This window comes from Diprion similis, chromosome 2 (assembly GCF_021155765.1).
Source record: "Diprion similis isolate iyDipSimi1 chromosome 2, iyDipSimi1.1, whole genome shotgun sequence".
NCBI lineage: Eukaryota > Metazoa > Arthropoda > Insecta > Hymenoptera > Diprionidae > Diprion > Diprion similis.
The window spans coordinates 19186807-19199434 of record NC_060106.1 but is presented as its reverse complement, the minus strand read 5'-3'; the positions used below and the strand labels follow the sequence as shown (position 1 = coordinate 19199434).

Below are 12628 nucleotides of genomic sequence, written 5' to 3'. Positions count from 1 at the left end.
CGGTCAAGCGGGCATTTAGGGGTGGGTGTGTCGTCGTCGGCCGATTAGATCATCCTTTCATCTCCGTATGGTATACGGAAGTTCTAAACGCCGACGAGAGACGCTTTCAGCGCCTTGTGCGGTCACCAGATGCAACCATCGCCGCGGTAGAATCCTACAATGTTCGCAATTCGCATACGTGACTAGGTAAAGTCGATTCGAGTGCACTCCGTCTCTCTCGATCTGCGCCGTGATTGGTGCAGGGACGGTGCTCAGCCAATCAGGGTGCGGAGAGAGAGAGAAAAAATATACTGGGATTGTCGCTTACTAGCTCGATTTGTATGACGCGCGTTAAAACTTGACTGCAGGTTCATTGGCGGGATTTTTAGTTTATTTCAAATAGAAAAAGAAGAAGAAACGGAAAAATTGTAATTGCAATTAGTTTTATTGATTTAAATTTACGTTTCATAGCTGTGAGAAGTATGTCTGAGACTCAAAATAATGATTATACACATTGTCGTTTTTGTTTCCTTTTGTTTGGTTTTCCTATGTGCCTAGAAGATGCCTAGGTTGCAGTTTTTATTTACATATATATTATTTCTACAACGCGGAGGATATCGACACATAATATTTTATACATTATTAAGAGTTTGTTCCTTCTTTTTTTGGGATTTTTGCTTCATTTAACTGGGATAGTGTTACCTATAATTATTATCGAGGGACTTAGTTTTATTATCACTCCTGTATTGGCGGGAAACCCTGTGACGCGACACTTTATTTCGCGGAATTCTTTGATCACTACACTGCGGATAATAAATTTTGTACAAAAATTTCAACGATTATAAATTTCTCAAAATTGTAGTTTGGATTGTATTATGTTTGAAGAAATATATATTTTTTTGCACATTTTCATAATTATGTGTGCAAATAGAATATGCATTTTAATACGCAGATCGTTCTTCAGTTGATCCCATCAAATAACTAGCAATATATTTTTCAAATAAAAAAACAAAATCGTGTTCATTCTTGAAGACCTTCAAGCTTAGGTATGTTACAGCATCTAAGTAATATGATTTATTTAGATGCAAAATTAGCATACCTGTGGAAATGAATTTGTTTTGGCCATGTACTATTGATTAATTAAACTTGAGATATATATTCCACTTTTTAAAAAATACCCCACATTTTTATGTATTTTTTGTGTCCCTAAACAATATGAAATATAAATAGAACTTACATTACATGTACATACAATTCATGCAATTGTGAAAAATTACTACACGCTACTATTGAACGCGATGCTTGTGTTTAATAGACAACAGATTTACATAAAAATAATGTGTCGTAGCTTTTAGGTGTAAAAAAAAACCCACCGATATAGCCACGTCGCGAGTAATGAAAACATAAGTTTCAATTTTTCGTTTTACTACCTTTAAATTACGAAATATATGGATGAGACATTTAACAAATTTTTACATATGATTATTTAGCAGTAAGTGCGTTATTATGCCAAAAACTTAATTCTTGTGTACACATCAACGTTATCTTATAACAGTTAAATTGTGATCATATACAACATATATATAATGTGTATATGTATTATTGTATAAATTATGTCGGTTACATTACAGAGAATCGATATCGACAGAAAACTTAATGAAAAATATTTACAAAGCTACGCAATATAAAATGTTAATTATTTGTATTTTTGTTATTATCAATTCTATTATTGTTATCTTATTATTATTACAGCTTATTCGTAATAGTCTATTAACAACTCATTATTATGGCAAGCGGAAGCTTAAGATCAATTTTATAATAAAACCACTGTACACATAAATATTTAAAGTAAATTTATAACTTTTTTTATAAATACACATCTAGACAATATATATCATCAGTTTTAGATCATTGTCTTCTGCACTTCAGGTTCGAGCAGGTATTACTAATAACAAGTTGCAAAGACCAGAGAGGCAAATAATTGTTATATAATTGTACAGTTTCAGTACTATAAGCATGTAAATCGAAAATTAATAGAGATTTAGGGTTGCGGACAAAATGATAAAAGTAAACAAGTATTAATAATGATAACAGTTCGCAATTGTAAAAATAAAAATCTGTTGAAAGTAAAAATAAAATTGCCTTCAACATGTGAATGGTCAGTTTCGTTTGACGTAATACGACAAAAAAAAAAGAACAAAAACAAAAACTGCGGTATTTTCTTCAATGCATTTTAAAAATTACGAACACACCGAATACAAGGTAGAACATAAATTAGAATGGAAAATTAAAGTTGACTGATTGCGAGAAAAGGTGCGGGTTTCGGACAAATCTTTTTCTTCATACAGTTCAATCGATTGTAAAACCGGAGCTGAATAACAGGATGATACAGTCGATGTATAAAGAGAGTTAAAGCAAATTTCTAAAGTTATATATAGTGATACAAATTATCGTATAAAATGTAATATTACAGTCTTCATGAAAAATAATCAAAAAGTGAAGCATGACTATCATCATTATTTCGAAACTACTTGCAGAAATGAATCTTTCAAACGTTATTATTATCGCTATGTGTATGTATAAAAATAACGAATGACGAACTGAAACTGTTCGTAATTTTTCATTTTTCATTTCACAGTAGTAATCTTGAAACAAAATTGTACGAGCTAAATATGAAAATAAAATATTATAAATAACACGTGACTTCGATATTATACCCGTTAAACGAAAAGACCAACAGTCTGTTACCTGTTGTTGTTGAATTATACATACAATAAAGAAAACATAAGCCAAGTATGATTTTGGTGTCTGAATCGAGAAATAATCGTGAAATTAGTATGACTTTTAAGTACATTGACCAGGTTAAAAATATCACAATGGCAAAAGGTCTATAAGATTTGCTCGAGGCTGAGTTAAATTTTCAGGAAAAAATTTGGTAAGTTCATCAAACAATTCTGTACGGCGAACGTGAATGTCGCGCATCGTAAAATTCTTTGGCATCACTGAACCAATTCGATCACTGGAACTAGTGCTGGATGTTGAATCCAGATCTAAACTGTCATCCATGCTTCTTTCTTGCTCTCGGAAAAGAACTGAAGCCAGTAACTGGAACTACGATACAACAAATATCACTACTATATTAAGCTTGATATTTTGCAAACAGAAAAAACAAGACAGCCAAAAGTTGACGTATATAATGTCTAAAACACGATTTATACCTCTTTAGTTTGCTCCGGATCGGCATGATCAATGATTTCGTATACTTGTGTCTGCAGGTACTCGAGAGCCTCGATGCTATTCTTTATAGCGAGTTCTTCAAATTTGTGCTTCCTTATTATCAGCTTGCATTTCCTCAAAATCTGTTCGTGGGAGGGTCTGCAAAGTTCCAATTGCCAAAAATCATCCAGCCTCAATTTTGGCAGACAAAGGCGCCCTGGATTGCCTCCAAATAAGTAATGGACCTGCGGCACATGAAACGTAATGAAATAGTAACGGTCGAAGCTGAAAACAGAGTTCGTCTTGAATATTTTAATCAGCATGGCTCACCTTTTGAATATGATCGTATACAAGCTGATGGGCAAATCTAGGGCAAGGCTCATGATCCTGCATACTATTCCAATACTTTTCACCAACGTTTTCATTACGATATATGCAAGACCATCGATTCTCTTTAATGTTGTAGACCCACAGAGAATTTTGAACATTGTCATCTCTCTTCTCTTTGTCTTTGCTCAGACCCTGTAAGTAAGATTCATCTGTAAACGCTGAAATTTTCCATTGACTCTTAATATGAAACAATCACCAATAGCTGAAATCAGTTGATAGAGTCTTAAAGAAAAAGAAGATTGTTCGTATTTACAGATAAAACGTAAATCTCGCCAAGTTCAGGATCGATGGTAGCTCTCTGAGTAAAACCAGCGGCAGGAACATGATTTGAATCTCGGTTTCCCAAGTCACTGAGATTGATGTGTTCCAATGTCTCGGTGTCGACTTCGAAGGTAAAAAAATCGTTTAGATACTCTTTACTCCTCTGTCCCGCAAATATATATAGTTTTCTGTATTCCTAGAAATTTTTTTTGCGTGGTTATAAATGATAGAGCCACTCATTGCCAATTACATTGTTCGATAAGCAACTACGATTTTATTTATTTTCCAAAATCCAACAAACAAGAAGTGACGTACCGGATGAAATAACATGGAATGTCCAACTCTGGATCTGATTGTAGGTATATTAGGTGGACTTGGTCTCGCGATATCACAAGCGAGTCGATTCCAAGTTCCAGTTGGCACATGGTAGGAATACAATCCAGAAAATACTGGTTCTGTCATGTTTGGTAAAACTCCGTGGTTATCGTCGACCCTGGAGGAAGCAAAATGATAAGATAGATTGAAAAATTGTTTGGAATTTATTTTATCTGAGGCAATATTTCCTTTTCACTTGCGATGTAAGTTTCACTCACACAACTGATGGGACAAGAACACGTCCACCAAAAATATAGATAGTTCTCTTGGCGACATCCATAGACATTTGGTGATCGAAAATCAATTGAGGACCACCGACGGCTCCGGTATCTTCCGAAATCTGCGTCCACTTATCAGACTCAATATCATAAACGTAAAAATCACTCTTCAGATTTTCCGGCGAGCGATATTGAGTGTCTAAATATCGTCCCAAAGTGAACAACTGACGCCTTTCTGGGTCCAAACACATTTTGTGACAAGACCGGGCGGTAGGACCACCCTGAAATATGGCTTATGTTAGTCGCAGATCCTACAACTTAATATTGCGAGACCTTGATCATTGACTAACCACTGCCTCTGTGTCTTTGCAAATGAGATGCCATTTGTCAGTTGATACATTATAGGTCCAAAGATCAGCCAAATCTTGATTTCCATCCCAGCCACCGAACAGGTACAATGCTTCTGCCGATGGGTCCAAAACCATTTGATGCCCACCCCTCATTCCAGGTTTTGGTTCCTTGGAAAATATTTTTGTCCATATAGCTCGGTAAGCCTGAGCATTTATATACTCATTCAAAAGACCCGCTGAATCGAAAAATTACAAAGTTTTCATGGATGAAGGATGAAAATTTTTTATTACCATATTTGGTTTTTGAAAAACCTCAATAAATACCAGAAACTTACTGTTTACAGCGTTGCTAATAAATCTTTCGGCCTGGCAGTGATCCCCCTTGGTTACCAATATATCATACAATGTTGACAGTCTGGAATCCTCAAGATTCACCCCAGTCACTCTTTGCAGAGTATCGACAATTTCCGGTTGTTCCAAACGGCGAAAATGCTTCATACACAGTCTTATCACCTCTTTCTGACGGTACTACAATAATTTGTTACAAATAAATTAAAGCAACAAAAAGACAAACGAGTGTAAACAATGAAATTCTGTGGTAGGAATTTTTCGAATAAGCAAATTTTAGAAAATAACTGTGCTTAATTATTACTTCGTTATATTTAAAGGACATCTACGGTTTCAGGTTTCGCAGCCACTCTGTCCAGCGAAATAAAAACGTTGGTATTATCTTAGTATCTAACCTGCTGTTACTGGAAAGTTATATTTTATCTAAGGTACCTAAATTGGCTAAATGGATGTGAAAAAATGTTCTAGAATGTCTTACAAAAGTGATACCAAAATACATACAGAATTAAACCATTCGATGCTACTTCTGACAAGTTTCTGGTCATCGACTCCCGCGAGTTGCACATGCCAGATAGAAAAGTTAAAACTGGGGCCCCAGGATTGCAGGGGAAGAATTTTCAGATACTTAATCGGAAAGTAGTTCTCGTCATTTCCGACCACATGTTTAAGGTCGAATGTTTCTGGCATAGAGTCGTTTTTCAAACCACTGAAAGAAAAACGAAATGTGAAAAACGAGTTTTGGTAAAACAGAATCATTTATTGTTTAATTGAATTACGCCTGAAGAGCGCGTCTCACCTTTCTAGTAGCTCCATCATATTCTCCGGTTCAAGTCCACCGAAAACTTTGAATTTCTTGATGTTACAAACATGAGTTTTTTCATATTTACCAAACGTGATTGTTTTGACGATGGACTGGCGTTGGAGTTTGAGAATGAGAAACTGCAATAGATCAGTAAAAAAAAACTCGTGTTACAGTAAGCCAAGGGTGTAGATTTCAATAATGCTAAGATTGCGTAATAGAGAGGGTGAATCATCGTTGTCACACTGCATGTAATACCTGGGGATGATTGTCATTGTCAGAGGACCAGCGAGACGATTGATCCGATGGTACGTCGACGAGAATATTCCTGAAAACATGTGAAATAAGGTTAATAAGCCATTCATTTATCCTGCATGCGCCGTTTGGCGTTGAGACCATGCATCGTCTTGTTTAAATGAAACCGAGCGCGTTGTCCTTGACAGAAAATGCTTTCGTTTGAGGTTAAGAACGCGCAGTAAAATTTGTACGTGTCGTGGACGGATGCCGGCTCGATGACACACTACGATTCTGCCTCATTTAACAGCGTCGATAATTCAAATACTTACTCAGGTACGTAGGTCGACGAGTAGCTGGAGCATTTGAAAATTCTATACTCCAAAACCTTCTGAAAATCTTCACTTTCACACGCCGCCATATTGCTGCACGAGTGACATAACCTTTTCGAAGTTCCGAAATTTATAACTCGGATATGTATGTATGTACAAACGTATTTGTTACATCCACATGTGTAACGCGGCACTACGATCTCACCGGTGAAACGTTTTGAATATTTAGTATGACTCTGCGATTTGACCGCAATCAGCAGCTGATACTAGAGGAAATTTTGTTTCTATTCTATGGTCGAAATTAAATGCGTCACAACGGATCGTTATTGGTTGCTCTCATTCCTCTAGGCGTCAGCTTTGATTTTTCGAGGAAACGTAAAATACCGCGTATACCTTAATTCGATTCGATCATGACTAGCGGAATGGAAAATGCCTCGGGATACCGACTGACACTGTTTCTTGATACAATTTTACGTATTCCAATAAATTTCATTAGTAAATTCGAATGCGAATGCGAACCTTGTAATAAACTTAAAATAAAACTTTGGATGAGTTTAAAATAAACAAATAATTTGGAGGGAAAAATTTAGTCAAGACATTACGCCTGAAGAATTAATATTATATTAAATAATATATTCATTTATTTATTGAGATGACGATTATGTACACCTACTGATAGATTATACACAAAGATCAGATACTTCCAATACCCCATTGGCCGTGTATAGACAACAAATATTGTTATTACAGATATTTCTCACTTATTACGATCGTCTATTTCCTTCATTTATTTCCTTTCCTTTCGTATCACAATGATCAGACAGTACCATCGATTTACCAGAGGCTTTCAGTCTGACAACATCATATCTTCTTATTATTAATTGTATATAAAATACGATTTAATCTTTTGGTACAGCCTTTTCTTCGCGCATCATGTCTGTCTTGAATTTAAGACCAAGCCGTTAATGCTTAATCGAAACATGAACAGAATGATTAGCGCCATAATTGTGTCAGATTTAATAACAGTTTACATATTAGTAGTAGACAGTATGAGTAATTAATATTTTATCGATCTTTCATGGCCAACAATAAATTTTGGTGTGATTTTAATTACTGTACTGCAGGTAGTTTCAATGCACCATCAAAGTTTGGTCTAACTTATACTTTTTTATAGTATTGTTCGTATGTCCGATGTCTTTGTAATTTTTCTCTTAACAAAGTAAATTTTTACCTATGAATGCAGACTTATAACTAGCATTGAACACTTAGTTATACATATCTCGTTTGAAGTAGAAAAATAAAAACTTCACAGCTGATCAATGAAGTCGAAAATGAATGGAAAACTGATGATAACATAGATAGAATGGCCTGTTGTTTAATAAAAATTAAACCCGGACCAAATTGGTAGTTTTTTTTTACTTCCTCTTCAAATTATATATACATACGCACTTACTTCCTAATTGCAAGCAGTTTAGATATTCGTATCCAATTTAATACGTCGAAATATTTTTTGTCAAAATCTTTGAATACGAACAATCAAAAAGGCTTAATATAAAAATATAAAACTTATGTTTAATACATGTTTCTTTGAAAAATAACAGCAGGGTACACAGGCCACATCCTCTCCAAACATTCAATTTCTCACAGCCCTTTTAACATTCAACTAAACACACATGTGATTTTCACATTTTTATCCGCCTCGTTGATATGAGAGGTGGAAATATTTCTGTGAGCTGAATAGAAGTTGCTAAAAGACACACTTTTTTTGTAATTAGATATTCGCATAACGAATCACGTGTGGCGCAACAATTTGCAAGTACGTCAACAAACACTGTATTATCAACCAACATCCTGATACAGATATAGTATTTACTATTCACTCAATTTCCAAGACTCCTGTAAATGTTTAACGATCAAGTATCTAGCACAAAACTTATAAACCAGCAGAGTAAAGTAAAAGCGGTGCATTTTCACTGGTCATTTTCTTTATGTTTGCTTACGCTTGTATTCTTCGGATTCGACGAAAATGCAGTGTTCTTCAAATACTCAATACTTTTGTACATACGCAAAAAAGAAAGAATTATCAAAAATGAAACTAGTAGTAGTTTCACCGTGTGAGTTTGATTTTATGCGCATAGTAAAATGTAATGGGCAACCAGAATGCAAGAATTCTGTGTTCCCATACAATGAATCACCAAACTATTTTCGGTACGACTAAATCAAGAAACCTAATGTCCAGTAACAATAGTGAATATAGGGCAAATGAGGTGTCAATAACAATCTTTTCTTTTGACTATCAATTCTTATCGGCAAGGATTTACGTATACAAGAAAAGCTCAGATCAGCTCAATCAACCTCTGAATATTCCCAATGGCAATGAAGCGAGATTGTTTCAGAATCAACGGAATGCGTTTTGCATCAATTGAACGTTTTTCAAGAATTCTACAAACATTCATCGAAAGGATAAGCAATTGTAGAAATAATTGGGATTACAAAATTATACGTTCCATCTATCTCTAATAGAATTTATATAAAAGAAAATTTCTACGTCTATGATTGAATGTTTAACATCTATATATATATATATAAATATATAAAGAACAGTACATGTTCTTCCTAGTCAAAAACGGCCAAGGTTTCACCTCGATCTGTAACTGTAGAATAATTATTCCACTACTCCAAGGTTAAACTTAACTATTGTGACAATCACGAAATTTAAGCCTTATATGTGCCGATGTAAGCCTTACAGTTGGGACACGAATGGTGAATATTGACAAATGCATTACTGCAATACGGCAAACATGAACACAAGCAACACCTGAAATGTAACAAATCAGCTTTGGTAAATCAATCATTGCATCAAACTGACCAAATTTTATGAAACCAGGTCAGTTTAGAGGAGCAGCATTAAACGTGAATAATATACAAGATATGATCAGCAGCTGAAACTCTTAAACACGTAAAATGTCTAATACTTACCCAAGTAAACATAAAATTATGCAACAGATGTGAGCGTTCGTTTGATGTTCCGATACCGTAGTTGTTTTTATATCTGCCCGACAATTAGGACACAACATTTTTATTGGGTTTGGTCCAACTGCATAAGTAACTGTTCGTTGAACAACTTGTATCTGAGCAGGTGTCACATAAGACTGTGGAGCTGTGTTTTGTTGTTGAGGATATGGAGCGGCAGGTCGTGGCTGGAATGATTGCGGTTGACTGTGTGTCTCTGGCATTGGCATTGGCATTGGCATTGCTGCTGGCGGTGGATTGTCTGTAAAAAAACAATGTAGCCGTTCATCGTCGATGTTGAATGTCTTTTAGCAGAGAAAATTTTTCTGCTGACAAAAATTCTAAAGCTCTCTATCGTTACAAATGTACATAATCCAAAATGAGTTATTCTTTTTCTCTCTGTTTAATTCAGACATTACTTAAGGTATATTTATTACAATTTTCATATGAGATATTTCATCAATTTACACATTTGTACCATTCAAGGGAAGGGAATTCAGGGAATAAGTGTCACAATTTTGAAAAGTGAAATAAGCTGAATTGAGAAGACTGAAAGAATGATACAATGTGAAAACATACAAGATCCAGGCAATGGCATCGCTGTGTCAGCTGTTGGGTACGGAGCGGAAGAAGGTGGAGGATAAAGGCGAGGTCCTGCAGCGGTATTGGCGACAGCTTCGTCATATGAGGGTGGAGCAGTTGGTGGTGGTAATCCACTTCCCATCAGTTGATTTTTCTCCATTTTCTGTAAAAAAGGTAATGCTTATCCTTTTGACCGCAGTTGCTTACTATACAATTTTTGTAATCAGTCACATAATTCTATGCATGTACTGTTTTTTTTTTTTTTTTCCTTGTACTATCAGCATATCAGATAGTTAAGCGTGTCGGCAATAATGTAAGAAACTCAACTATCGTCCATTGAAATCACTACTGTTTTCAAATCTAGAATGAAACAATCAATTTTGAAACCTCAAGTTTCTAAGTCTAGAATCAATTTCAACGTTTGTTACTTCAATTCTATGGAATTTGAAGCAGTTTTTTTCCTACTTTGTGTGAATATGAACAGATATTTGGACGTGGTTGAAGTTAAGTAGCGTTACTGTAACGATGCATGTTTAGGAATAATTGTTACTTCGCACCGTTAGAATTGTCTAAAATTTAGTAAACCGTATTGTACCAAACACCCAGTCAATCAGTCATTATAAAATTGCAAGATAGCGAATTGTTCCCTGATGTTTCGTCACGTTAACATTACTTACTTCAACCGGCATATATTCAGCAGTCAATCACTAACTGCCCCACTAATCTAACTTCCTCTTTTAATAAGTAACAAAATTCATTACTACTGTGAGGTTTACAGTTTGCTCATGTTTCCTACGTAATACACCATTCGATATGAATATTGATGAATGAGCGAGTGTGAATAGAAAGTTGTTAGTAATTGTTGGGAAAGAATTGTGTGTATATAAATGTCTATATACTACAAAGTTGAAGTAGCGCTTGTTTGTTACTAATAACAAAGACACTATTTCTTTACGCTCATTGAGAACAAGGTTAAAATGGAAGAAAAAAAAAAATCACTGTCTGCAGTTTCAAAATTTATGCTCTTTGCATTTCAATCGATGCAGAAATAGCAAATGATGGTTCAAATGAAAAATACTTCGGACGAAATATGATTGCTTACACAGTTATCACAGTTGTATTGTAAAAATCCATCAGCAAAATCGTATATTTAAATGGAGAATCTTTTCCTCATTAAAATTATCTTTTCCCAGAATACGATTAGGTTTAGTATGAGCCAACAAGGAAAATATTGTCAAATATGAAAATTATACGATTTAAATTATTTGCTAACTGTATTAGCTCTCCAAGCCACTTAAGTTTATTTATATTGATCCAAAGGTTCTTCTTGATTAGCAACAATATTTTTTTGCAACATATGTAAACATACTTCAAGTTTAATAAAGCACATGTTTTTTGCTTCCAATTCAATCGCTCGGCAGCCTAACTAGAGGTAAGATTTTAATCCAGAAGCAAAGGTGCAGTTTTGAAACTGCGACAAGTATAATTCATTTGTTAAAAAAGAAAAAAAACTTAAAAATCGATGAAAATAGGCGATAACTAATACTGGCATATACCAGCTAAAACATACGTGGTTGTAAAAATTTGAGCTCTGCTGAAATTATCTTCCTTGTGCTTCGGCCGTCGAAGTTGAAATGAAATCGACTACTTAGGTGACCGTCTGTTCAATTAGTAAGTGTAAAAACGCCTACCAGCGTGGAAAATACGTCACCGTCGAATCACCTAACCGTTATTAATATGGTTTAACGATATAACACTAGAATCTCACGTAATCGCGAGACTCTCCCGATGACGTCTATGAACACTTCGCTTCTTCGGTCACAAATTGGTTCCATGAAAATTGTGTGGACACGCAGCTGATTATGTATCTAATATGCAATAACGCAGAGACATTACTGATCTCCATAATACGTATAGATATCAGCGGCACACATCGTTCCACTTGAGCTATGCAGCGGATCGTAGTCGACAATGCTTTATGCATACCGATGAATTTTACAACCCGGATTTTTCAAGGTCCTACGAATTCGATAAAAATAAAATAACGACCAGATTATTCTTGCCATTATTTTGTTAGGGGTGAAATATCGATGACAAAATTCCGAGAACTGTACGTCATTAGGCAAGAGAAATAAAAACTCAATCGAATCGTCGAGGGCCATGGTGGTTTTGATTCATTGTTATTTTTGTTTCGCACATGTGTCAAATATAATTGTCAAAACTTGTTCTTATTCTCTTTGCGGTTTTTCCCAACTTTATCATAGTTTGCAATGTTGCGACTTACGTGAATCTGCAGCTGCGTTGTCAACCAGAAATAAAAAATCAATCCGGTTTTACTTGATGGGAAATTTCGTTAGCTCATTGCATCCCATAGGGTATTCACAGAACTGTATACACACGGACACACACGATGATAGGCAACTCGTCACACACGCCAGCACAACTCGATCGACATTTGGTGATTCTACGCCACTGATCATCTCTCTACGCGGTCCATTTGTTGCCAGCTTCAGGTCCTTCGAGAGTTCTCTA

General features: G+C 35.2%; 2 protein-coding genes across 3 annotated transcripts; both read right to left on the bottom strand.

Moving 5' to 3' along the window:
* Positions 1 to 2658: 2658 nt before the first annotated feature.
* Positions 2659 to 7217, bottom strand: LOC124416295 (muskelin). The gene is made up of 13 exons (XM_046897227.1): positions 7176 to 7217; positions 6503 to 6768; positions 6195 to 6264; positions 5934 to 6076; positions 5639 to 5843; positions 5125 to 5317; positions 4790 to 5025; positions 4440 to 4720; positions 4162 to 4339; positions 3839 to 4042; positions 3526 to 3717; positions 3198 to 3440; positions 2659 to 3090 (listed from the first exon to the last, which is right to left on the bottom strand). The coding sequence occupies exons 1-13, from the start codon at positions 7215 to 7217 to the stop codon at positions 2851 to 2853; spliced, it is 2493 nt and encodes an 830-aa protein (XP_046753183.1). The 3' UTR covers positions 2659 to 2850.
* Positions 7218 to 7711: 494 nt separating this feature from the next.
* On the bottom strand, positions 7712 to 12501 carry LOC124416381 (lipopolysaccharide-induced tumor necrosis factor-alpha factor-like). 2 transcript variants are annotated; one of them, XM_046897384.1, is made up of 4 exons: positions 12381 to 12501; positions 10094 to 10259; positions 9482 to 9776; positions 7712 to 9320 (listed from the first exon to the last, which is right to left on the bottom strand). In XM_046897384.1, exons 2-4 carry the CDS (start codon positions 10254 to 10256, stop codon positions 9218 to 9220), a joined length of 561 nt encoding a protein of 186 aa, XP_046753340.1. In that variant the 5' UTR covers positions 10257 to 10259; positions 12381 to 12501; the 3' UTR covers positions 7712 to 9217. The 2 variants fall into 2 exon arrangements, with proteins under 2 accessions (XP_046753340.1, XP_046753339.1); XM_046897383.1 differs by lacking the exon at positions 12381 to 12501 and adding an exon at positions 11667 to 11873.
* Positions 12502 to 12628: the final 127 nt, after the last annotated feature.

What these genes read in the sequence shown, in the direction of transcription:
- LOC124416295 (XM_046897227.1), bottom strand. Translation starts at nt 7,217, where the DNA reads ATGGGGTATTGGAAGTATCTGATCTTTGTGTATAATCTATCA. An exon ending in ATGATGGAGCTACTAGAAAG is followed by an intron (nt 5,844 to 5,933) that starts GTGAGACGCGCT and finishes TTTTTCTTTCAG; the next exon opens with TGGTTTGAAAAACGACTCTA. An exon ending in GTTCTTGTCCCATCAGTTGT is followed by an intron (nt 4,340 to 4,439) that starts GTGAGTGAAACT and finishes TGCTTCCTCCAG; the next exon opens with GGTCGACGATAACCACGGAG.
- LOC124416381 (XM_046897384.1), bottom strand. Translation starts at nt 10,256, where the DNA reads ATGGAGAAAAATCAACTGATGGGAAGTGGATTACCACCACCAACTGCT. An exon ending in GATGCCATTGCCTGGATCTT is followed by an intron (nt 9,777 to 10,093) that starts GTATGTTTTCAC and finishes GTTTTTTTACAG; the next exon opens with ACAATCCACCGCCAGCAGCA. An exon ending in ATAATTTTATGTTTACTTGG is followed by an intron (nt 9,321 to 9,481) that starts GTAAGTATTAGA and finishes GTTACATTTCAG; the next exon opens with GTGTTGCTTGTGTTCATGTT.